The sequence below is a fragment of the Chlorocebus sabaeus genome, chromosome 13, assembly GCF_047675955.1.
Source record: "Chlorocebus sabaeus isolate Y175 chromosome 13, mChlSab1.0.hap1, whole genome shotgun sequence".
NCBI lineage: Eukaryota > Metazoa > Chordata > Mammalia > Primates > Cercopithecidae > Chlorocebus > Chlorocebus sabaeus.
The window spans coordinates 74,830,049-74,857,088 of record NC_132916.1 but is presented as its reverse complement, the minus strand read 5'-3'; the positions used below and the strand labels follow the sequence as shown (position 1 = coordinate 74,857,088).

At 34.8% G+C, this 27,040-nt stretch overlaps 1 protein-coding gene across 3 annotated transcripts in view; it reads left to right on the top strand.

Moving 5' to 3' along the window:
• Positions 1-27,040, top strand: part of SHPRH (SNF2 histone linker PHD RING helicase) — an 83,064-nt gene that overhangs the window by 7,168 nt on the left and 48,856 nt on the right. For 2 of the 3 annotated variants that reach the window (XM_008006739.3, XM_008006740.3), the window contains exons 2-14: positions 1,818-2,482; positions 4,693-4,822; positions 6,704-6,922; positions 8,825-8,903; positions 9,535-9,685; positions 11,139-11,247; positions 11,846-12,102; positions 13,668-14,327; positions 15,587-15,838; positions 16,659-16,737; positions 22,061-22,224; positions 22,337-22,593; positions 24,292-24,413. In XM_008006739.3, the coding sequence (XP_008004930.1) occupies positions 1,850-2,482; positions 4,693-4,822; positions 6,704-6,922; positions 8,825-8,903; positions 9,535-9,685; positions 11,139-11,247; positions 11,846-12,102; positions 13,668-14,327; positions 15,587-15,838; positions 16,659-16,737; positions 22,061-22,224; positions 22,337-22,593; positions 24,292-24,413 (3,112 nt within the window). In that variant the 5' untranslated portion in view covers positions 1,818-1,849. Of the gene's footprint in view, positions 1-1,817; positions 2,483-4,692; positions 4,823-4,898; positions 5,376-6,703; positions 6,923-8,824; positions 8,904-9,534; positions 9,686-11,138; positions 11,248-11,845; positions 12,103-13,667; positions 14,328-15,586; positions 15,839-16,658; positions 16,738-22,060; positions 22,225-22,336; positions 22,594-24,291; positions 24,414-27,040 lie in introns of those variants that run through there. The other variant, XM_008006742.3, reaches the window with a different exon arrangement.

The following is a 27,040-nucleotide window of genomic DNA, read 5'->3' as shown; positions in this document are numbered from 1 at the left end:
CCATTTACTGAAAGGATACCTTTCCCATTGACTGCCTCTGAACTTCTTTCAGAAATCAATTGACCATATATGTGTGGGTCTACTGCAGGACATTTTATTGTGTTCCATTGATCTATATGTTTGTCTTTACACCACTACTGCGCCATTTTTATTTCTTTTGACATGCATCTTGGAATCAGTGTAAATCATTCAACTTTATTTTTATTTTCTAAAATTATATTGACTTTCCTGTATTGTAGGCATTTTAATATAAATTTTAACATCAGGTTATCAGTTTCTACTAAAGAAACCTGTTGGAATTTTGAATGGAATTGCTCTTCTATAAGTTAATACTAAGAAATTGACATCTGAACATTTTGAGTCTTCTAGTCCATGGATATAGTACGTTGTATAGATCTGTAATTATATACTATTATACTATTTTCTAAATTTTTATGTATGCTTGAAAATTTTCAGAATAAAAATATAGTAAGTTGTCTTTTGGAGAAATTTAAAAATCAAAAAAGTTTACTATATTTATGCATGTATTTTTAATTTTTGCTTTTTATTTCCTTGTGTGTGGATCCAGATTTCCATCTGATATTATATTTCTTCTACCCAAGCGCTTCTAACATTACTTAGATTTTAGGTATACAAGTGATAAGTCCTTGTGGCTTTTGTCGATCTTTTTTTCACCTTCGTTTTTGAAAGATATTTTGCTGAGTTTAGAGCTGTAGGGTGGGAGCAGTGGCTAAACCAGAAAAATAGGGCAAATCTGGAGAGAAGTCCTCACTTTTCGGTAATTTAATCATGGCATACCTTATTGTGATTGTTCTTTATGTTTGCCTTGATTGGGTTTCATTGAGCTTCTTGGTTTTCTGGGTTGATGGTTTTTATAGAATTTGGAAAATTTTCATGTATGATTTTTTCAAGAAGTTTTTTGTATCCTTTCTTTTCTGCTGACATTCCAGTTTTATGCATGTTTGACTCCTTAACATTGTCCAGTAGGTTTCTGATGTTCTATTTATTGGTTTTTCAGTCTTTGTTTATCTTGGCTTCATTTTTGACAGTTTCTGTTGTTACTGTTGTTTCCATTGTTTAAGCTTATTCTCCTCCTTTTTTTTTTTGCCATTTCTAATGTGCTGGTAATCTCATACAATGTGTTTGTCGTTTCAGATGTTGCATTTCCATCTGCATAAATTTTATAGGAGTCATTTGTATATCTATAATTTTTTTGTCATATTCATGTTTTCCTCTACCTTCTTGAACATATTGAGAATATTTACAGTAGCCGTTTGAATGTTTGTTTCTGCTAATTATATCTTGCTGGGGCTTTTTGATTTTTTTCTTGTCATGGGTCTTATTTTTCTGTTTTCTTTTTTTTTTTTTTTTTTTTTTTTTTAACGTGCCTGATAATCTTAGATTTGATGCCAGACATTTGTGTTAGATTTTGTTTCACTCTTTTAAAGTATTGTTGGGCTTTGTTCTGAGGGGCAGTTAAATTACTTGGGATTAATTGAGAGATTTACCTTCCTATTATATTGCTCATTAAATTATTTCTACAATTTATTTTATTTTATACAACAAATTGCCTTTACTAAATTTATCTATTAAAGACTAGTAAAACCATTAGAATTTATTTGATGTATAGATTATGGTTAATATGTTCATTCCTTAGTCTTATTGACCTGGTAAAAAATTGCTTATTGCTTTATATCTCACTGAAGATTTCATATTATGTTTATGGGCTATGAATTTATGCTGAATTTCTCATCTGGTAACCCTTAAGTACTAAATCATCTCTCGGTATACCTCCTGTTGTTTCATTTGTCCTCTAGAGTTCACAGTTACCAGCCAAGAAAACTTGAAAATGAGCAGCCGGAGGAAACGTGCTCCTCCAGTGAGGGTAGATGAGGAAAAGAGGCAGCAGCTTCATTGGAATATGCATGAGGACAGAAGGAATGAACCTATCACCATAAGTGATGATGATGAGCAGCCCTGCCCAGGTTCCGATACCTCTTCTGCTCATTGCATCATTCTAAGTGATAGTCTGAAGGAAGAAGTGGCTCACAGAGACAAGAAGAAGTATTCAAAAGTGGTGAGCTTCTCAAAACCAATTGAAAAAGAAGAGACTGTTGGTATTTTTTCCCCTTTGTCTGTAAAGTTGAATATTGTGATTTCTCCCTATCACTTTGACAATTCCTGGAAAGCATTTCTAGGAGAATTAACTCTTCAGCTTCTTCCTGAGCAGAGTTTAACTGAAAATTTTTCCGAAAGGAGTATTACATTGGTGAGTTCAGAGTCAAGCAATCAGTTCCTGATTTATATTCATTCAAAAGGTGAAGATGTAGAGAAACAAAAAAAAGAACCAATGAGTATTTGTGACAAGGGTATTCTAGTGGAGTCATCCTTCAGTGGTGAAATGTTAGAAGATTTGGGTTGGCTGCAAAAGAAGAGAAGAATAAAACTTTATCACAAACCAGAAGGAAATCACATTATCAAGGTACTCAATTTTTTGTGGTGTCTTTTGAGGCTCTTCTACATTGGCAGTCCACTTTTAAATTAACCTGTGAGAGAAGTCTGAAAAGCCAGCACTAAGCCTTTCATTATTAAGTTTCAAAGTACACTTTAAGCTTTTAATAACTATTAAAAGTATGTTACAACTAATCATTTTCAGGCTACACTTTTTCAAGATCTTCCATCTCTACTTTCAGTGACTTGTTTTGGTCCTCATCATCTGTTCCTCTTACTGCAGCAGTCATTTAACCATTTCTCTGTTTGCTATTTTGTGTTTTCAAATGCTTCGATTTTGTCTCTGGAATTGTATGATGTGAATGCAAATGAAATTCTGTTCATTACTGCCTACAGAATTAAGCATAATCTTTCTAATCTGGCACAGAAGTTCCTCCCTTGACAAACCCTTGAGCCTTATTTACCCTTTATTACTCTGCTTTTTATTTTGTCCCAGAAACTCCAAATTGATTTATTTCTTCCATATACCACACTGACTGTCTGCGTCTTTGCTTTTGCTCTTATAGTTCCCTCTGCTTCAGTTGTCCCTTTCCCTGATAATTTCTGGTTACTTTTTAATATTTAGTATAGCATTAATTCACCCAGGGAGATCATTTCTCAAATCTATTGGTAGTGTTATGTGCCCTCTCCTCAGAATCTCTGGTAGATTTTTTTTTTTTTTTTTCAGCCTTGGCGACTTGTCATGTACTTAACATTTTATATCATTCCCCTTTGGTAAACTATGAAGCCTTTCATCTTTACAGCCTAGTAAAGTACCTGGTACCTAAATTTTCAGTAGATGAATGAATAAATTTGTAATTTATTTCAGTCTCTTGCCATTCACTGGCCAAATAACTTTCTGTGAATCATTTAAATGCTCTAATTACAGTTTCTTTATGAAATGTCAGTAATACCCATTCTTCTTACAGCATAAAATTGTGTTTAAAATGAGGTCAGATAATGTAAGAAAGTATACTTTGCAAACTGTGAAGCAAATTAATATGCTTTTATGTTAAACCTGAAAATTTAAAACGTTAATTTCATGTTGTTTAACCAAAAACTGTTTCATATATTTCTTGCATCAATAACCTTAGTTATAGTTTTAGAATTGTCAGAAGGAAAGGGGAAAATTTAGAATTATTAGATTGCAATTAATTTTTCCCTGTACAGTGAAACTGTGTAACCAGACATTCCCTCTCTTTACTGATTTTGCCAAAATTGTGGCTCAGTGATAACAAGTATGTAACAATTTATGACTCACATATCTGTGTTCTATGTTCCCTACAAACCAAGTCTTAATCTATTGTGTTTTTCCCGATCCTGAATTTTACAAATATTTAAACATTTATTGCTGCTGTAATAAGACATCTCCAAGCAAGCCAAGACAGAATACAAACAGGAATGAAATACACTTTGTCATTCATTTTTGTGTAAGGCTGGTGGATTTCTGTTCTTTAGTGAAAGAATATGAGATTCTCAGTGATTAGGGACTCAGGTACAACATAGTCAACATGAAGTAAAGGGAACTAACATTTATTGAGTGTCTACCATTAGAAACTTTTATAGTTATATTATTTAAGCTAAACGTCTCTCCATTTTGTAAATGAGAACACTTGGGTCAAAATAAATAGGTTATTTTTTCTCCAATTCATTTAGCTTCTAAGTATCAATGCCAGGATTCAAAATCAAGTCTTTCAACTGTAAAACTTCATACTACGTTGCTTCACTAGGGTCAAAATATTAACATTAATCAAGGTCTGTGTTTTTACACATTTTAGTGTTTGATTCAGTAATAAGGATGCCCAAACCTAACAGTGTAGACGATTCCTAGCATGTATATCATAATCTTCTGGGGAAATCTGCATTTTTAACAAACTTGACTGATTAATTCATTAGTTTTGGGAATCATTTTATTAGTAGATAGAACTAGGTGTTCTTATCGCATTCTCCCAGGTTCGATTTCAGTTAGGGAAATATTTTTTTCCAGCAACTCGAATTGTACATTGTAGGCACTTACATTTGTAATTTGTTAGTGAAAATGAAACACGTGGGGAAAATTTGGTAGGTATGTATTTATTATTTGTGGCACAAATGCTATGAATACCTTTAAAAATAGTGATGCTAATTTTTTCTTTCTTATGTCCTCATAAAGAATGGTGTATTTCAAATGAAACTACTTTTATTTTGATTAATTATTTGTAGGTTGGAATTTATCTTTTGGAAGCTGGCCTAGCAAAACTAGACTTCTTGAGTGATGCAAATTCAAGAATGAAAAAGTTCAATCAGCTTATGAAGAAAGTAATGGAAAAGTTACACAATTATATTATTCCAGGTAATGTTTACAGTAAACTTAAAAATTGCTATTAGGAGTTGTGAGTTTTTTTCTCTAAGTGCTGGACATAACAATCAGAAAAACAGCTGATGAAGTCATAATAAAAATTAAATGATTATATGTCAAATTATGCTTATTTGAAATGCACCCACTAATATAATTTATTTCTTTGGTTAACTCTGTGTTTACCTTATTGTAAATATTAAAGGAATATTTACAGAGTCAATATGCAAGTCAAAAGGCAGAGTGTAAAGGGATCTGAACTGGTTGGGATTTTTGCATTATTCCTGTGCTTTTATTTTGTCATGGCCAGAAATTCTTGGCTGGCGTTTATTCCACCTCTCCTTTGCAGTCTGACAAATAATTTCAAAAGCCTGGTTCCCATAAAGACCAGATAACTTTGCTCTGTTTCTTGGCAAGACGTTGCATCTTTGGTCAGGACTGCAGATTCAGAGTTGTCTGCCATTGGTCACCATGGGAGAGTGTGGATGGCTTGGTGCAGCTCATCAACACTACTGGAAAAAGAGCCCAAATTCTCCAAGTTCTGCTCATGGTGGGTCAGCATTATTTCAGGTGCAAATTATAGAACATTGTCATACTGGAGTATTTGAAAATCAGTTTCTAACTTTGATTGTTATTTCTCTGGTACATTTTTTGCAATGCTTTATAATATCAGTAATAGTAAATCATTTTGCAAGTTAGATACTTTAAATGAGGAAACCTCTGGTTTTGGGATTAGAAGGAATGAATTTAAGTACATCTAGAGTTTTTAAAGTTATGGCCTTTTAAAAATATTACAATTTGTACATTTTAAAGCCTGGTATCTAAGGAAAGCTTCAAATTTAGCTATTAATCTTAGATTATATAATTACAGTAAAAGTCTATAAGAACCAAGCATAAAGCTATACATTAATTGTGAAGTCATGGCATATTTTTTATTGGAAAAAAGTAAATCATGAATTTTTTGGTGTGATCTTTTAGTTTTAGAAGTTATGAGGTGTGTCCTGTAAAAGTATATAGGCCTCTTTCAAAGCAGTTCAGAAATAAATGATAGACTTTTTCACCTTGAAAGAGTTATGTTTTTAATAAAGAACCATTAACTGAAAGGAGTTTGTAAATATGTTCAAGGTTTTTATTACTTTTTTCATGTTATAGTAAGCATAAATCTTCCACAGAACAATTGTGCCCACGAAATGAAATTAGTATTTTTACTATTTTACAAATTTGCATTGATAACTTAATAATCACTTGTCTTCCAATTGGCTGCTACTGCTACCAAATGCCTGTCCTTTTTTAGCATAAGAAATAAAATTAGAACCCGTTTCTTATTGGGCATGAACAGTTATGTCTCCATATGGATTTTGTATGTTAAAATTGTAAAAGTAAAAGTTGCTCCTGTATAAACTTCAAACAGTATTCACATTGAGTTCCTCAAATGTTTGTAAAATATCCGCAATGGACAATACACGTGTCAGCTACGTGTCAGCTTCTCTGAGGGGCTACAAAAATGAAAAACTTTGCCTTTGTCTCACTGGGGAAGGGACCAATGGACATAAATGATTGCAGTTGGTACTGCAGTAGATTACAATGTAATATTACTATATCCAGAACATAAAAGTATTGCACAACAGAGGAGAACATAATTGCAGCCAGGGAAAGCAAAAGAAAATGCCATGGAAAAAGTAGCAGTTAAACTTCCTTGAAGAATGGATGAGTAGATTTTTGATTAATGAAGAATTAAAGATAGGGCCTTTCAGTGACAAAACACGCTGAGCAAGAACCCAGAGTTGGACAAGTTCATCATATGCTCTTAGAATAAGAATTGCTTATAGTTAGAAAAGTCACGTCAGTTTTTGAGTACATTTGTTGTGTGATGTACAGATGTGTTGGAAGAGGATGAAGATGATCCGGAGAATGAGCCAGAGGGACAAGACATTGACGAGCTGTATCACTTTGTGAAACAAACACATCAGCAAGAAACACGGTCCATGCAAGTGGATGTCCAGCATCCTGCACTGATCCCTGTGTTGAGACCCTACCAAAGAGAGGCTGTCAATTGGATGCTACAACAAGAGTGTTTCAGAAGCAGTCCTGCTACTGGTAAGAATAAGATGTTTAAAGAAAAATTGATTAGAGAGATTACATCAGAGACAATTAGGGCAGGGGGAAATTAATCATTAAAATAAACATCCTGAAAATATAAGATAGAATGGGTGCTATGAACAAAATTATTTTCTAAGAAATTCTTTAAAATTGTAATCTAGAAAAATGAATTTGTGGGTTTCTTCATTCAGAAAAGTTTGAAATGGTTTTTCCTGCCAAAAGGAAATCAAAGGCTGCCTCAATTGGAATTTTTGAAAACCAAGAAATTTTTTTTACATTCCTTTCAAACAAAGAATTGCTGTTCAGAATCTGGTCCAGTGGGAATCTTACTGATCATCTGTAAGAAACTCACAATGTAATGGTGAATGTTAGTGACAGAAAGCAAATTTACAAAAGTAGGAGACTTATGTGTGACTAATTTACCTAGATTTTGCATTTTTTTCTTTACAGTAGTGTCATCTGTTGAGTATTTTTATGAAAGTAGTAGTTTTACGGGAGGCTTTTGTGCCACTTCTTTATTGCTGTCTTTTTTCAATAACTTTGTGGGGGTAAAAGTGATTTTTGGTTACATGGACAAATTGTGTAGTGGTGAAGTCTGGGCTTTTAGTGTACCCATCACCTGAATAGTGTATATTGTACCACTATGTATTTTTTCATCCCTCACTTCCCTTCTGAGTCTCCAGTATCCATTGTACTACTCTGTATGCCCCCATGTACTTATAGCTTAGCTCACACTTGTAAATAAGAACATGTGGTATTTGTTTTTCTGTTCCAGAGTTACTTCACTTGGGATAATGACCTCCATTTTCATCCAAGTTGCTGCATAAAACATTATTTCATTCTTTTTTATGGTTGTATAGTATTCCATGGTTTCCATGGTGTGTATACACACCTGCTCCCCTCCACCCACATTTTCTTTATCCACTCATTGATGGGCACTTAAGTTGGTTCCATATCTTTGCAATTGTCAATTCGTACTGCAATAAACGTGAACATGAGTGTCTTTTTGATATAGTGACTTGTTTCCCTTTAGGGAACAAGTTCCAGTAGTGTTCTGGAGTGAATGATAGATCTACTCTTAGTTCTTTGAGAAATCTCCATGCTGTTTTCCATAGAGATTGTACTAATTTGCATTCCCATCAGTAGTGTAAAAGCATTCCCTTTTTACTGCCTTCGTGCCAACATCTATAGATTTTTGAATTTTTAATGGCTATTTTATTCTAGAAGATAAAAATATAAAATACCTATTAATCTCTAAAGAAGCCAACTAAAAATTACTTGCTGTTTCATTGGTAGGTAGAGACATACTACTTATTTGGCATTTGGTTTAAATAAGTTAAAATATTAAGGGGAAGGATAGTGGAAGATTCTGGTAGAAACAAACTCAGCACTTCTGAGTTATGGTTTTAGATATTTTTTTCCCAGTTAAGTAAGCCTTTCTTCTCACTCTCAGACCCATAGAAGAGGTCAGGTCTGATTCGGGTAAATGTGTTAGCCAGCTGGCATATGTCTATTGAGTTATTCAAAGACTTCATATAATTTATTGCAAGATTAATTTAAAAAGACTCATTTATCAGGTAGGAACTGGTTATATGTATCAGTTTTCCTGTTAATTCTCTGTAATCAGCTACAGTTTGCTTATCTGTCCCATTATTTGCTGATGTGGATTTATGCCCAAAACAAAGAGAGCTAAAGAGTAATACCAGAAGAAAGGAAACTGAGGGACCTTTAGCTTTTTACTCACATGTTAAGTATGTGGCTTTTCTAAAATGAGATTTCACAAGAATATGGGTATCACTATGTCAGAGTATCCTCACAGTTAACCTATTCTTATTTTAATGTGATTATCTGACTGAAGGTAAAACAAAAATTTGTTATTATGATTATATTTTTCTTTAGAAAGTGCCCTGCACTTCTTATGGCGAGAGATTGTTACATCTGAGGGTCTGAAACTCTACTATAATCCATATACAGGCTGGTAAGGCAAAATTTTACTTATATGCTTGATTTAAAAAATACATATAATGAAAAACTGTCTGAGATTGTTAGCATATCTGTAACTTTGGCTTTACCTCATGAAGGAGTCAAAGGTAAAGTCTTATTAGACATCTCTATGGATAGGATAGATTTAGAATTAATAGCACTTGTCATTTTTCAGTGAATGAATTTGGAATAATAGACATAAGGTGCTTAGTTATCAAGATTTAAAGAGATTATTATTCTAAGTAAAAATGTTATCTTGTTTATTATGGGGCCAGTTTTTTTTTTTTTTTTCTTAGTAATCATTAAACATCATGAATGAATCAGTAGTTATTGCCCTTTTTATTTTTCTTTTTATTCATAGATTCATAAAGGTCATAGAAAGAAGGCAGACATGTTCTCTTTTGACTGCCACTCATTTCTGCGGAGTTACTTGTCAGCTCAGGCAGTTTTTTTGGTTATCACATTTTTTATGTTCGTAATCTAAGGTTTGAATTATTTTACCCTAAAATACAGTTTCAGTAAACTTAGACTTTATGCATTGCTTCCAGTTCTCTTTAGGAAAAGTATAATTTGTATTCACATTCTTGTGATGTGATTTATCTTGTTTTGTTTTTTTTTTTCCTTAGCATCATTCGTGAGTACCCAAATTCTGGGCTGCAGTTGCTTGGTGGAATTTTAGCAGATGAGATGGGTCTTGGAAAGACAGTGGAGGTTTTGGCTCTGATTCTGACACATACTCGACAAGATGTCAAACAAGATGCTCTCACTCTTCCTGAGGTAGGAGGGGTACAGTAGGGCTTGCAAAAGCTGGGGACATATGTTCTCGAAAAGCATCATATGTTGAACATTTGCTTGGCACTTAAGTCAACACTTTCTGTTCACTCTGTGGGTAATGATTTATATTAGTGGTTAGTTAACTTCAAGTGGGCAGAGAGAATGGGGTGTTTGTGACCCAGAAGGTTTATTTTTTAAGTAATGTTGGCCAACCTGGAAGAGAATTAGCAGTCACTTACTAAACTTCCTTCTAGTTGGCAGAGAAACTCCTTTACAAAAGTACTGTTGACTCCTCAAATGTTTTGTCACTAATAAAGTCTCCATATTACTACTAAATATTTTTAAGAGCTATTTAAAAATATTGTACAAATCTCAGATATATAAATCTTAGAACCAAATAATTAGAACTTTGTTAAAGAACAGGTAGCTTAGTAAATAGATTGCTAAATGAAACAAATTTCAAGTCCTTGTCCCAAAATACATAATTGTGTATAAAAATATAAATTTTAGAGTTACAGAAACAAAATCCACTAAGGCAAATATAGTATATAGCTCACATTTTCTAGTAATGAAATCCAAAATCAGCGTTTACATTAAATCTTGCTGAAATGAAGTCAGTAGTTAAAGGTGTAATTATAATTAATTACCTCTAGGATCCACCAGTCTCACAGCTTTAGCATTATGTTATCTTTCAGTAGGGTCAAGTTTGCAGAATTAGCCTTTCAGATTTGAGTAGGAAATAGAAAAAAATATGTTTTCTTTGTAGAAATGTGACTTGGAATATGTTGATTTAGCTCAGTAACTTCTCTCTGAGGTGTCCTACTCATTACTCTTTTAATTCCAAGTTATTTTCATATTATTATAAATTCAATGGGTTAATTTTATATTTAAATATACCTTTAAAAGTTAATTTCAGGCCGGGCACGGTGGCTCACGCCTGTAATTCCCAGCACTTTGGGAGGCTGAGGCAGGCAGATCACGAGGTCAGGAGATCGAGACCATCCTGGCTAACATGGTGAAACCCCGTCTCTACTAAAAATACAAAAAATTAGCCAGGCGTGGTGGCGGGCACCTGTAGTCCCAGCTACTCAGGAGGCTGAGGCAGGAGAATGGCGTGAACCCGGGAGGCGGAGCTTGCAGTGAGCCAAGATCGCGCCGCTGCACTCCAGCCTGGGCGACAGAGCGAGACGCCGTCTCAAAAAAAAAAAAGTTAATTTTGGAGGTTCCACACATAACATTTAGGTAATTTAAGATAATATGCACATTTTTTTAAGTGATAGCTAGCTGTAAACTCAGAAATAAAACAATGTATGTATCTACAGCTATTTGGCCCTTTCTCTTGCAAGTTTTTTACAACTGTTTTGCGTTTCCATAAAGAAGGAAAGTTAATTTCAATAAACAATTCAGAATACTGAGAGCAAAACACTGTGTAACTACTGACTGTTGTTTGTATCAGGGAAAAGTGGTGAATTACTTTATTCCGTCACATTATTTTGGAGGAAAACTGAAAGAGACAGAAATCCAGAATATCGAATTTGAACCAAAAGAAAAAGTTCAATGCCCTCGTAAGTATGACATCTCTTAAAGGAAATACCTTTTTGTAGTGATCTTTGCTAAAGTTCTTGCAATCCTTAGAGATATCTTGTAATTGTTATAAATAATTGTTTTTATAGTTATGTATGCTTTTCATAAATGAATTCAATTGCAAGTCATAATATCTTAACAAAAGTAAAGATGTATTCTTTTGTTTGACTTGGCCTAGGTAGTTCTTGCTCAATCTGTTGTATTTAAATCTCTTTAGCTTGCAGTTTAAACCAGGCTTTATTTATCTTTTAGGAAATGAACGTTTCATATACTAATCATAGCGTATACTTAAATAATTGTGAGTGTTTTCTTTTATAATTCTGAATGATTGTTGTTTTATAACACTAACAATTCAATATGAGTAATTCTTCCTTCAATTATTTGTATTACACTAATTTGTTTCTTAATATGCTGAGATACATTTTTATTACATATTTTTTCAAAATGACACTATGTTGTAATAAATCTTTGATTTATTTTTTTCTTAACTCAGTCCTCATGCAGATTAAGATTAACCAAGTTTTACTTTCTTTTCATTTTAATTATTTTGACTGAATTAGCATATCCTTTTACATTTAGCTACACGTGTGATGATCCTGACAGCTGTGAAGGAAATGAATGGAAAAAAAGGAGTGTCCATCCTTTCCATCTATAAGTATGTCAGTTCTATATATAGATACGATGTTCAACGGAACAGGAGTCTTTTGAAACGGATGCTGAAATGTTTAATTTTTGAAGGTCTCGTGAAACAGATCAAAGGCCATGGTTTTTCTGGGACTTTTACATTAGGAAAGAATTACAAGGAGGAAGATATATGTGATAAAACAAAAAAGCAGGTAACAGCTTAAGTTAAGCTGCATATTAAGTACATGTATGTGATACCTTACCGAGTACATTGACAGATCCCACTTTGACACTGAAACTCTTACAATCTGAAGATAAAAAACAAAATAGGAAGAGTACTTATATCTGTTACTTATATTTTCTACTTTATGGATATAAACTCCGTGAGAGTAACTTTATTTTGGCTATCATTAAACCCAGAGGATAATGCTTGGCACATAACAAATACTCAGATATTTATTGAATGAATTATAAAATTAGTTGGCTAAGCGTATTATAGAGTCTAAAGCATCTTCTGTATTATTTATTTTTAGTATTTTTAGTATTTTTTTAAAGAGACAAGGCATCTGTCTATTGCCCTGGCTAGAATGCAGTGGTCATAGCTAACTGCAGCCTTGAACTCCTATGCCAAGCTATCATCTTGCCTTAGCCTGCCAAGTAATTATGAGTACAGGCTCATGCTACCATGCCTGGTTAATTTTTCTTATTTTTTGTAGAGATGGGGTTCTCACTGTGTTGCCCAGGCAGGTCTGGAACTACTAAATTCTTATTTTCTTTATATTATTATCTTATAAAATTTCTGCATTTTGTTAGAAAACTGCTTCTGTTGGGCCAGTAATTTCAGTTTGCTTTTAGGAAAATAGTTAAAATATTTGCAATTATAAATAAAGACTAAAGACAACAAGTCAAAATGTGGAACTAGCAGCTTGGCCACCAAGAAAAAGACAAAAAAATTATTTCCTGGAGTAGAAAGTCTGGTATTGTCCTTGGGTAGCATTGAAGACAGTAATCAACTGTGCTTTTGGTAATCCTGCTACCACCAAAACTAGAAAATTTCCCATTGAATACATGTTGTGTCTTAACTCCCCTGTTCGACCTCAGCCCTGATATCACTTGGAGGAAGCTGTCCCTGTTACCTACCTGCCTATCATACTCCCACTATGTTGTACCACCCTCTTAGGTATTCCTATAGCATCATTTTACTTTTTACTGTTCTCACTTCTCCAGTAGACCCCTTTGAGACCAGGGGCCAAATATTGTTCATATTTGTGTCCCTAGCATCTAACACATCTGGCGCAGAATTGTCAATAAGAGAGGACACATGTAGAAAAGGGAAGGAAAGAAGGAATCAATTTGCTAATTGCAGTAACCAGTGGATTATTTTTTACTTTCTTTGGATGCAATATGTTAGTACTTGGTATTATTGTAGTTGCCCCAATTTGTGTATTTATGTACTTGAAAGTACTAGTCTTGTATTGATTTAGGCAGACTAAATCATAGTATGTTAATAACAAAATATCAGTAGCTTCCTTTATCTTCCTAATTTTTCGTCTCTTCAAATCTTATACTTGTAGAGTCTTCCTTTTCTTTTGCGATAAAGTAAGGGTCCTTACAGAGGGCAGATTGGAAGCCACTTATCAGGAGTGATTCTCCTCAGGGAAAAGGGTAGCAAAGACTGGCTGCTAGATTTTTATATGAAGTACTTACATAAAGTCAGGAGTTTAATTTCAGAAGTGCAACTATGTTGAAATCAATTAATTAAATATTTTTTTCATAGGCAGTAGGGAGTCCAAGGAAAATTCAGAAAGAATCTAGAAAATCAGGGAACAAGGACACAGATTCTGAATACTTGCCATCAAACACCTCTGATGATGATGATGATCCTTACTATTATTATTATAAGGCCAGGAGAAATCGTAGTAAATTGAGGAAAAAGCCTGTTCCATCCACAAAAAAGGGAAAAAGTCAACCATTTATCAATCCCCATTCACAAGGTCTCTGTCCAGCTACTAGCAACTCTGGAATAACTGATGTTGCTATGTCTAAAAGTACATGTATCTCTGAATTCAACCAAGAAAATGAAACAGAGGACTGTGCTGAATCTCTAAATCCTGATGTTAGTGATGTGCCACCTTCTAATACCATGAGTCCCTTTAACACCTCTGATTATCGCTTTGAGTGCATATGTGGTGAACTTGATCAGATAGATCGTAAGCCTCGTGTTCAGTGCCTGAAGTGTCACCTGTGGCAGCATGCAAAGTGCGTGAATTATGATGAGAAAAATCTGAAGATCAAGCCTTTTTATTGCCCCCATTGCCTTGTTGCAATGGAGCCAGTGTCAACAAGAGCAACTCTGATCATCTCTCCAAGTTCCATCTGTCACCAGTGGGTGGATGAGATCAACAGGCATGTGAGGTCATCATCTCTTCGAGTCTTGGTAAGGCCACTTGGACTAGAGGGAGAGGAAGATGTGAAGTTTTTCTTGTTCATAATAGTTTCCGAATCTTTGTTTCTTTGTTGTTTATCCTCAAAACTAACTGAATGATTTAATAGTAATGTTAAAGCTTAAAGAAAAAAATTGAGACTAAGAACTAGAACAGTACAGTGTTATTCTTTTCTAACATCAGAATTTCAGCAGTTTAAGCATTCTGAATATAAAGATGTGAACACTTTTTAAAAATTCTTGAGTATGTAAATGAAAAAATCTTGGTATAAGCATTTATAGTCTTCAGAGAGAAATGCAATCCAAAGGCAGCACTGTGGTATAGGAGCTACTTATCTGACCTGCCATCTCTTAGCTCCAGAATCATCCTCTAAAGCTTCAGTTACCTCAGCTGTAGAATAAGAATTTACTTATACAGAAAATCTTTATTGACCACTTATTATGTGCCAGGAACTGTGCTGAGCTTTAAAAATAGTATCCAGTCATTTGTGAAGATTATATGATTTCATCAAGTACTGGGCACATAGTAATAATATTGTTTCCTAATATTAATACCCATCACTAATTTCATTCTTCCTTCTTTCCATGCAAATGTTACTGAAGGTTTTCATATTTCATCCACTCTACATAGGCATGGAGAATACAGTAATAAGTAAAACAATTTTTGCTGTTAAGAAGCTCTGTTCTGTGTGGGTAGGCAAAGCTTTGAGTCTTAGTTCCATCAGTTTTGAGCAAGTCACTTTATTTTTCTTATGTGTGGGATAGGAATGTTAACTACCAACAGAGTTATTGTTGAAGTTTGGAGGTAATGCTTAGCACAGTATCTGAAATATAAAAGACGTTTCATAAATAATAGCTCTTATTTTTCTACATTTTGATACCATTGTGCTTTCACATATGCTATTGATTCCATCCTCTTACCTACATATAGCCCTTTTCTTTTTTTGCCACCTATGAGAACCTTTAAGATATACCTCAGGTTTTAACTCCTCTGTGATTTCACCTTCTCCGCTACAGAATTGGTCTTTCCACTGTGATGCTGTCATGTTTACATTTATTACAGTTTGTTGCACATCAATTATGTAATTCATCTTCCACACTAAAACATGTCTTTTTCTAAACAGATATGGGATCTGTCTCATAGCATGAATGCTCCTAAGAAAATAGAGAGGACTTAGTAAAGGTATAAATGAGTGAATATTTCATTGCCTTTAGTGAGCCTTTTTGCAGTAACTGCCTGTATTATTTCCTAGGTGTATCAAGGAGTGAAGAAAGATGGCTTTTTACAACCTCATTTTTTGGCAGAACAGGATATAGTTATTATCACCTATGATGTACTTCGTTCAGAATTAAATTATGTCGATATCCCACATAGCAATAGTGAGGATGGGCGTCGACTACGGAACCAGAAGCGCTATATGGCTATCCCGAGCCCCCTAGTAGCTGTGGAGTGGTGGAGGATCTGCCTTGATGAAGCTCAGATGGTTGAATGTCCCGCAGTAAAAGTGAGAGTTTCTGCAAAATCTTTTGAGGGCTGGGGAAGAAGTGGTAAATGGAATTAGGGGAACTTGAGTAGTTTAATAGTTTAAGCATAGTTAACCTGTAGTACTGATATTGGTCAAAAGTTTGTTATTAAACACTACTTGTGCTTTTCTCTTGTGCTTTGAACTACATAACCCTTTGAAATTAATTTTGTACTCTGTGAATCTTTGCCCTATGTGAAATATATATTTCTCAGTAAGATGTCAATTTATATATGATGCAAATCAAAGTAAAGTGTGTTTAGGAGCTTCTATAAGCATTTCTGCTAACTGGGAGCTCATCATGTAGCCTCAGATAGCTTTGAACCAAAGTTGACTTTGACAGTCTTTTAAATCAGAGGCCAAATGGTAGCAGAAAATACTACTTTAGAGACAGAATTTTAATTCAGCCTTTGAATGTCATATGTCTTTTTTCTTTTGTCTTTGGCCAGTCTATAACCTGAACTGAATATATGAATCATATCTATTAGTATATCTGGAGGATAGAGTGATGTAGGACATGGATCAGTTATTCAGGGGGCTTTTTCATTCTGTATGTATTTGAACTACCCCTCTGTTTTAGGGGACTGCGTGGCAGCTTCCCATTAATGAGAACCACTGTACTGGAAGATGGTCCATTGAATATGACATTCAACATTAAGTGTGATAACTGTTAAATAAAAGCAGGTACATCTCACCGGAAGTGTAGCTTTTAATGGGCTGTTTTTCATGAGTATGACTGACTTCTGTATTCTTTCTCTGGTTTTCTGGATTTTGTTTTTATTTCATTTTTCTCTCTCATCAGGCTGCAGAAATGGCCCAGCGTTTGAGCGGGATTAATCGGTGGTGTATCAGTGGCACTCCAGTACAGAGAGGATTAGAGGGTAATGTATGGTTTCCTCACATATTGCATGCATTTGGAAAGCTTCATTTTTTAGAGAGAAAAGTATTGTTGTGCTTAACCTTTGCTGAAGTCCTTATTGACGTGATGATTCATGTCTTTATAGTTGACTCCTGATAGTTTTAAGCATTTATCTTTTTAAATGGGACTCAAGTGATTTTTCTGTTTATGTATATGAGAACAGATATATATTAAGAGGTCTCATTACCTTAAGTTGAACAATTATTGAACCTGCCTAAACAGCATAGATATGTCTGAATTAAAATTAGAGTTCCAAAGTCATAGGTAGAAAACAGAAATAATCTAACCCAAAAAGAAACAAAGGGTAGAGGCAGGGAGGAGGAGAGGCAGAAAAAGAGAGAAAGGGAGTTAATTTCAATTGACTGTGTCTATGAAAATGGAGACTAGTTTTTATTGTGTGAACCCATGAATACTAGGGCCATAATTTTAGTAATTATAGAAGTTATTAATAGCCTTATAATGTCACACTGTATGTATATACCATTATTCCTTGTACCATTCCTTTTCTTGAACATTTAGATGTGTCTAGTTTTTTCCTCCTCTCCACATATACATTGAAATTATCCTTCTACGTTAATCTTATTCAGTATCACTTTTTCTGTAGAACAGACACTGCATTTCTAAAACCTTTATTCAAGTTGTGAATATCTAAAATGAAAACTTTAACTAAATCTTGTTTTATGTATTTCCCTAAAAGCTGTTATTAAAGTGTAGTTAAATTACAAAATTTAAACATATTTGGAGTTCTGTAGTAAATACTCATCTTCAAAACTTATCTTTCTGAAAACCCAAGTTTTCGTATGTTTGTGTTCAGCAGCATGACTTACTCTGCTAAAACAGAAATCTCAGCATCTGTTACTTTGACCTTTAAAAGCAGTGTTTTCCAATGATTATTTTTAGGAGGAAAAGGTTTTCTAGTAATATTTTCTAGTATATATTTAAATATTTGCATAACTTAAATGTTACGTTTAGATACATATTTATAGAATCATATCAGGTTCAGTAAAGGACCACATTTAGTGGTCTCCTTTCATGTTTGGAAACTGTCGAAATTGTAAATAGGCATTAATAAGGTCTAAGATCTTACTCAGTTCAAAAGTTAGCTGAGAGGATATAGAAAAGAGTACATGATTATCAGAGTTACTCTTTCTCATTTTAATATTGAGAGCATATGAGCAATAATTTCTTAGTTCTTGTGTAGGTTTTTTTGGAGATATAAGATGTTGGCAAGTGTTTTGAGCACCTGTCACCGTTCAACAAATTCTTGAGTAATTTTTTAAAAAACAGCTTTATTTTATTTATATCTTTGAACTTCATTGAGGTATGAATGACATAGAATATAACTAAATATTTAAAATACCACATTTGAAAAGTTTTGACATGTATGTGTAGCCATGAATATATTTGTACAATAAGGCAAGTTTCCTCATGTTCCATGTCAGCTCCAAAAGAGCTTTTCCAGACTTTCTAGAAATTTGTCTTTCCCCCTTGCCTCCATATCTCTCTGGTATCTTTATGATTCTTGCAATTAAATGGTTTTTTTCTGGTTGTCACACTGGGAATGTTAGCCTACTCATGACTTACTATGTTGTATTTGGACACGGAAGTCTCATTTCTTTTCTTTTTGTGCTAAACTAGGGTTTCTCAACATTGGCCATATTGACATTTGGGGCCAGATAATTCTTCTTTTTTGGGAACTGTCCTGATGTTTTAGGATGTGTAGCTTCTACCCACTAGATGCTGGTAGCACTCCTACAATTCTGACACCCAGAAATGTCTTCAGAAATTGCCAGACTGAAATAATGTCATCTACTTGGAATGTCAAATATGGAAGAACGCTTCCTAACACTTCCCATCCCCCACACTGTATGTCTACATAATGTATTCATTTGTATATAGAAATCATTGGCTTTGGGGAATATAAAAACCAGGGTTTACATCCTGACTTATTAGTTGTTTGTCCATAAATAAATTCCTTAAATATTTAAGTCCTTATTTTTCTTATCTGTAAAATAAGGTGTTTTAAAGGTGAATTATGATGAAGTATACAAAGGATTTAGAACAGTACCTAACAAATATTAAATATTCAGTGAATGATAGTTGCTTCTACTTCTGCTTTTGTTTTTTTTTTTCCATTTGTGTAGTCATTTATGTATTTTAGTGTTTTGAAAGTTGACTTTAAAATAACAAATGCTTTGTGATGCATTTATTATTTCATTTATTATTATTTATGTGTTTCATTTATTTCTTTGTGAGGTAGGATAGAATCTTAGTCAGATTTTTGCTGTTAGGAAACCACAGACTGGATAACTACAAAAAAGAGAAGTCTATTTAACTCACAATTCTAGAGGCTGGGACATCTAAGAGCATGACACTGGCAGCTGGCGAGGATCATCCCATGGTGGAAGGTGGAAGGGAGTACATAAGATAGAGAAAAGCATCAGGGGCTGGACTCACTTTGTGACAACCAACCCTTGAGATAACTAACCCAATCCCGCAATAATGACATTAATCCACTCATGAGGGTTCCACCCTCATGAACGAGTCACATATTATTAGGCCCCACCGCCTAACATTGTTCATTGAAGTTTAAGCTTCTAACACATGAACTTTTGGGGGATATATTCAAACCATAACAGATGATAAGCAAAAGTACATACAATCCCTGATCTATTGAGCTTACAGCTTAGAGGAGAACATACATTTCTTAAAATATTTCTTAAATACTTAGATAAATATCAAAATTGCAATTGAGATAACTTTCACAAATGAAAAAAATGGAAAATTCTAACTATAACAGGTTTCATTAAAAAAAATCTTACTCTGTAACATCATATAATTGGGATGCAGAAGGAACTGACAACTGAGCTGTGATCTGAAACATTAACATGGGCTAGGTAAAGAGGAAAGAAAAATCCTCTATTGTAGCGGAAACAGAAAATATTAATGTAAATAGATCATGTGGCAGAAATAGTGTGGCTAGAGCATAAAGAGCTAGGGAGATGATGGTGGATGGAGAGACTAGGTGAGTAGAGATGGGACCATCCATGGAGGATGTTATTCCCCATGTTAAAGAATTTTGTTTTTTTTCTTAAAAGTAGTAGGAGCTATTGAAACAATTTAAATACAGTGGTTGGGGGTCATTTTGTGGTTATATTTGTATTTCAAAAGATCACTCAAGTCGCAGTGTGGAGAGTGGTTTAGAAGAGGGTAAGAGTGGGTGTTAGGATATCAATTGATTGTCTATAAGAAGGAATCTAGGCAAGTGGTGCTGACACTTAATTTGGACTAGGTTTGTCCTAAAGGTACAGAAAAAAGTGGATAAGGCAAAATTAACAAGCCTCAGGGACAGATCAGGAGATATCAAGATTTCTGACTTGCATAAATCCGTGAATGGTGACTGGTTTCCCCAGTGAATACTACCAGAAAAGAAACATGGGCCAGGCGCGGTGGCTCACACTTGTAATCCCAGCACTTTGGGAGGCTGAGACGGGTGGATCATCCGAGATCAGGAGTTCGAGACCAGCCTGGCCAACATGGGGAAGCCTCATCTCTACTAAAAGTATAAAAATTAGCTGGACGTGGTGGTGGGCGCCTATAATCCCAGCTAGTCGGGAGACTGAGGCAGGAGAATCCCTTGAACCTGGGAGGTGGAAGTTGCAGTGGAGTCGAGATTGCACCATTGCCCTCCAGCCTAGGCGACAGAGCAAGACTCTTTCTCAAAAAGAAAAAAAAAAAGCACGTGTGCAAAAAGATTATGAATTTGAGATTTCGGCAAGTTGAGTTTGAGATGGCTTTGGGACCTCAAAGAAGAGGTAGCATATAGCAATTGAATTGATTTGAGCTGAAAATGTAAATCTGCGAACCTTTGTATAGCAGTGATGCATTGGTTCTTTCAGATGTTGCTAACTCCCAGCAACCATCAAGGTAACTTAATTCAATCTAAATATTTGTTGATCATCTTCAGAATAAGTGTTGTAGGTGTGGGAAGGATATTTGTATTATTATTTTATGGCTTCTGAAGAGAATATATGCCCATTATGGAAAAGTTTGAACTGTACATAAAAGTATAAATAAAATTACAAGCTGGACATGGTGGCTCACACCTGTAATTCCAGCACTTTGGGAGGCTGAGGTGGGAGGATAACTTGAGCCCAGAAGTTCGAGATCAGTCTGGGCAGCATAGGGAAACCCTGTCTCTACAGAAAATAAAAAAAAGTAGCCAGGCATGCTGGCACACACCTATGATCTCAGCTACTCGGGAGGCTGAGGTGGGATCACTGAGCCCAGGAGGTTGAGGCTGCAGTGAGCTAAGATGGTACCACTGCAGTCCAGCCTGGGCAACAGCAAGACTTTGTCTCAAAAAAAAAAAAAAAATTACAAAATTACACTCATAGTCTTCATTTGAAGACAAAACCACATCGAATCTTTTCTATGTAGATGTTTATATATTTGAGCTTATTCTGCCTGCACAATTTTATATTCCCTTTTTTTCCCCCACTTAACATCATATCCAAAGCAGTTTTTCTTAACTCCTTACAGATAAATATATGGAAAACTGTTTAGGGTATGTTAAGTGGGCGGGTGGAGGGGAATAGGATATAAAATTGAGTGTGCCCAGTAAAGAGATATACAAGAAGTCCCATGCTCTAAAGCTAACAAATACAAGGCATGCTGAATCAGAAAAGAAAAATAGTTCTGTTTTATGGGATTACCATGATTTATTTATTTGAGTCATTTTTCTACATATTGTTGCTATGAATATCTCTGTGTAAGTAAATCTTATCTATATTTTTATTACTCTCTTAGCCTTCTTTTCTAGGAGAATTATTAGATAAAGGATATGAGGAATATTGCATCAGAGAATATTCTTCATGTCATCTGTGTGATTAGAAATTCTTTTTTCCAATCCAGCAAATCTTGCGTCTATTGGTTTCAGAGCATGGTATTTCTTAGTATGTCTTACCAAGTACATTCAGTTGAGTGGTTTTTTGGTTTAACTTCTGATAGAAATTTCAGATTTTTGAATTAAGTATAAGCTTTGTGTAATGAATGATTCTATAAACCTAACATTATTTTAGCACCTAGCACAAAACCTAGGGCAGAATAGATGCTCAGTAAATATAAATGGAATTGGAATTGAATTTCAGATTTAAGAGCCTATACAGCCAGTATTTTAATTCATGGAAAGTTCTATGTGCGTGTAATGTCTGTAGAAATGCTTCTGCAAACTAGTAATGAAGTAATAGAGTTATTCTCAATGTACTTTATTTTTTTCTTTTCAGATCTTTTTGGGTTAGTGGTCTTTCTTGGTATTGAACCTTACTGTGTCAAACACTGGTGGGTTCGACTTCTCTATCGGCCTTACTGCAAGAAGAATCCTCAGCATCTCTACAGCTTTATTGCCAAGATACTGTGGAGGTCGGCAAAGAAAGATGTAATTGACCAAGTCAGTACAATAAGTTTTTATTGATACAGGCACTATAAGAGAAAAGAAACAACTGGGATAGAAAGTTAAATTTTTAGGTGACATCTTTTTTTTTTTCTGCTCCTTTTTACAGATCCAAATACCACCACAAACCGAAGAAATACACTGGCTCCACTTTTCTCCAGTAGAAAGGCATTTCTATCACCGTCAGCATGAGGTGTGCTGCCAGGATGCGGTGGTAAAACTCAGGAAGATTTCTGACTGGGCTCTGAAGCTCAGCAGCCTGGACAGAAGGACTGTCACCTCTATCCTGTATCCATTGCTGAGGCTCAGACAGGCCTGCTGTCACCCACAGGCTGTTCGTGGGGAGTTCTTGCCACTCCAAAAAAGGTTTTATTATCAACTTTTTTATATTGCAGTTGATATATCATAGTAGACAATATATCTGGCCCATAGTTTCATTCAGAGACGTGTAACTGAGTTGTCAGTTATTTTTAATGGTGTGGAGGGTTTTCTTTGGTGTGGAACCTCATTTGCAACAGAGAATTATATCAAAATTATTTTCATGGTTTTCAGCTTTTCTCTTTTGCAGTGGGTTTGGTTTTTTTTTTTTTTTTTGAGACAGTGTCTCACTCTCTTTCCCAGGCTGGAGTGCAGTGATGTGATCATAGCTCACAGTGGCAGCCTCAAATTCCTGGGCTCAAGTGATCCTCCTGCCCCAGCCTCTAAGTAGCTAAGACTACAAGTACACACTACTACAGCCAGCTAATTATTTTATTTTATATTATTTTATATTTTGAGATGGAGTTTCACTCTTATTGCCCAGGCTAGAGTGCAGTGGCACAATCTCAGCTCACTGCAATCTCCGCGTCCTGGGTTCCAGCGATTCTCCTGCCCCACCCTTGCAAGTAGCAGGGATTACAGACATGTGCCACCACGCCCAGCTAATTTTGTAATTTTAGTAGACGTGGGGTTTCATCATGTTGGTCAGGCTGGTCTTGAACTCCTGACCTCCAGGTAATCCACCCCGCTCAGCCTCCCAAAGTGCTGAGATTACAGGCATGAGCCACCACGCCTGGCCTGTTTTATGTTTTTGTAGAGACAGGGCCTTGCTATGTTGCCTGAGCGGATCCTGAACACCTGGCCCAAAGCAGTCTTCCTGTCTCACCCTCCCAAACTGTTGGGATGACAGGCGTGAACCACCACACTTGGCCTTGAACATTTCTTTCAAAATTAGGATTATTGTTGAGGTTTTTTAAAAATTATTATTTTGTTATTTAGGGTTTTGGCTGTACTCTAGATATGAAAGGCTTTTGCTCTTTATTTCATAGTTCCCACATCAAGGAATTAGATTACCATTAAATGTTTTCTATCTCTCTGATTATTCATTCTGAGAACATTAAGAAATTTGTGTTCATAATACTCTGTTGTCCCAGAAAGTTTTTGTGAATCAGACTGCAACTCAGGAACTGGCCTTTGGCTATAAGAGATAGAAAGAGGATTCAATTTTGTCTTTGCTTTTAAGCAGGTTATAGACAAATAAGGGAAATGATGAAAATTACAGATTTCTAAACTATGAAGTCAACATGGTAAATTTCAAAAAGTATATGTACACATTACTATGTACAGTTAGAGTCCAAAAACAATTTATGTGTGAATGGTTAAGGTTAGACAACCTTTCGGTGGAATGGCATTTAACCTTTGAGGATCTTCATTTTTTACTAATTAAAAAAATATTCAGGCTCAGAGGTTTTCTAATTAAGTTGCAGTGCTGGGATTCAGAGTCAGTCTTACATTTTAATATTTGTAATGTTTAAATAGATCATGTTGTACTTTGTTCTTGAGGAAGATTTTTCTAGTTTCATTCTACCTTTACTGAAATGGGAAAAATTTAAAGAATGATGTGATCAAATAAAGGTACTTACATGGGAAAAAATAATGATAAAAATGGAAGCAAAAAAGAAATGCTAGAGATATCACAAAAACTGCAAGAGTCTCATACTCTTGATCATTTGTGATATAACACTCCCACTGGAGTAACACTTGGGATTTTCTTTCTGGTTTTCAACAGTCTACCTTTTCTTTTAGCACCATGACAATGGAAGAGCTGCTGACATCTCTGCAGAAGAAATGTGGAACTGAATGTGAAGAAGCACATCGACAGCTAGTTTGTGCTCTCAATGGCTTAGCAGGCATTCATATTATTAAAGGTAGAAGGTGATTGCTTTGTTATCTCTGATTCTTCCAAACACTTCCTGAGTAAAGTTAATTATAGAATCAAAATCCCTCCCAAAAAGATACTCTCACACACTACTGAATATAGTTTATATAGGCTCAACTTAATAGAGAGCAGTTTCATAGAACGTCTCAAAAAGCTTTGAAGTTTACATATGATTTAACCAAACATTTCCATTTTTAGTTCTTTTTGGAGGAAATGAGGAAACAGATTTGTATTTAAGTTGTTAATCTTAGTCTTTAATAGTATAATAGTAAACAACTAGTCAAAATAATTAGAAATAGAAAAATGGTTAAATTTTGACACATTAAAGGGATATTGTTCATTGATTTAAAAATAGTATTGTCTGTAGGATCATTTTTTCAGCAAATATTTGTGTGCCACACCTCATCTAGGTAACGATGATATGGTAAATAAAGTAACTCTCTGATCTTGCAGACTTTAAATTCTTACAGAGGGTGACAAGTACACATACACCCTCCCACACAGACACAAAATGTATATGTGTAAAATTATAGTGTTATATATTATGCACAAAATTAAAGCGGGTTAGAAAGAGCATCTTATATTTACGTATCTACATGGATGAATATTAGTGACTTCTCCATCTGTCATGGATCACTCTTTTTGCGTTAGGTCTAATATCTTACAAACTGTCATTTCATGTATTTTGCCTGTTACTATAGTTTTTACAGGAAAGAGAGTAAATCCATTCTCTGTTACTCTATCTTGGCTGGAAGCAAAGTTATATAACTGGCACTTTTAATAAGCTGCATGTGGATACACCTTTCCATATAACTATGAGAAACATTAAAACTGTATTCCATAGGTTCAAGAGTTAAGATGAAACGTGTTAAGTAGAAACACTGAAAACATTCAAACTACTGGAAATCAAAATTTCAATGTCTAATACAGAAAATTGACTTAATAAATAAATTAGACACCGCCTAAGAAAAAAATCAATAAAGTCAAAGTATAGAATAGCGATAGAAACTCTCCAACATGAAAAGCAAATGAAGAATACTGAAAATTTTGAAAAAAGCATCAGTGAGGTTGTGGACTACTTCACATGGCCTGATATAAATGTGTAGAGTCCCCAAAGGAAAAAAGGAAAAAAAAAAAAGGAAGAAATATATTGTGGGTTTTATATCATGTAAATGTACAATGTACAAAAGCAATAACACAAAGTCTTTGTGGGGAGACATGGATGTATAATATTGTAAGATTATTATCCTGTATATAAAGAGGTATTATATGAAGGTAGACTGTGACAAGGCAAAGAATGTGCACCCTACAGCCACCACTTCAAAATACAACAAGGAGTTAGAGGTAATAATCCAAAAGAATAGATAAAAGTAAAAAAATAAAAAATCAGCAGGGCGCGGTGGTTCGTGCCTATAATCCCAACACTTTGGGAAGCCAAGGCGGGCAGATCACGAGCTTAGGAGATAGAGACTATCCTGGCCAACATGGTGAAACCCCGTCTCTACTAAAAGTACAAAAATTAGCTGGGCATGGTGGCATGAGCCTGTAGTCCCAGTTACCTGGGAGGCTGAGACAGGAGAATCGCTTGAACCCTGGAGGTGGAGGTTGCAGTGAGCCGAGATTGCACCAGTGCACCCCAGCCTGGGCTACAGAGCGGGACTCCATCTCAAAAAAATAAATAATAATAATAAATAAATCTTCAATCAAAAAAAAAAGCAAAAAGTAAAAAAGGATTCAAAAAACAAATGAGATGATTAGAAAACAAACAGCAAGATGGTAGATTTAAACACAAGCTTATCAGTGATCACGTAAACTGTAATGGTCTGAATAGCCCAATTAAGAGGCCTGGATTGTCAGACTGGATTAAAAACAAACAATAACCATCAATGTGTTCTCTATAAGAAACCCACTTTATATTTAAAGATGCAAATGTAAGAGGATGAAAAAAGATACGTTAACACTAATCAAAAGAAAGATAAAGCCACTATATTTCTGTCAAGTAAAACAGATTTCTTATTAATACTGCCTGCTAACTGATTGTACCACTGGAGCTTCTAAAGTAGATTTCAGAGCAAAGAATATTACCAAGGATAAAGGGTGTTACTTTATCACTAGAGAAAAAAATTCTAAATGTATCTAAAACAAGAGTTTCAAAATAAATACTAAAAACTGATAGAATTATAATGAGAAATAAGTGTGTAATGTCAGAGATTTCTGCATCCCTCTCTCAGTTATGTATAGAATAAGTAAAAAATAAGTGAAGGCATACATAGCTCAGACACTGCTGTCAACCAGTTGACCTAATCAGTGTTTATTGACTACCCAACCAAAGAGGAATATACATTGTTTTCAAGTACATGTTAAATATGTATGCAGATATGGCATATTCTGGTCTGTAAAACAAGGCAGTAAATTTCAGAGGATTCATGCCTACAGAGTGTATTCTGTGGCCAGAGTGGTAGATGCCAATAACAGAAGGATAATTAGAAAGTCCCCAAATACTTTGAAATTAAAACACACTTCTAAACCTTTGGGTTAAAAAATAAAAGGAAAAGTAGGAGATACTTTGAAGTGAATAAAAATAAAATACCAAAATTTGTGGGGTATAGCAAATCA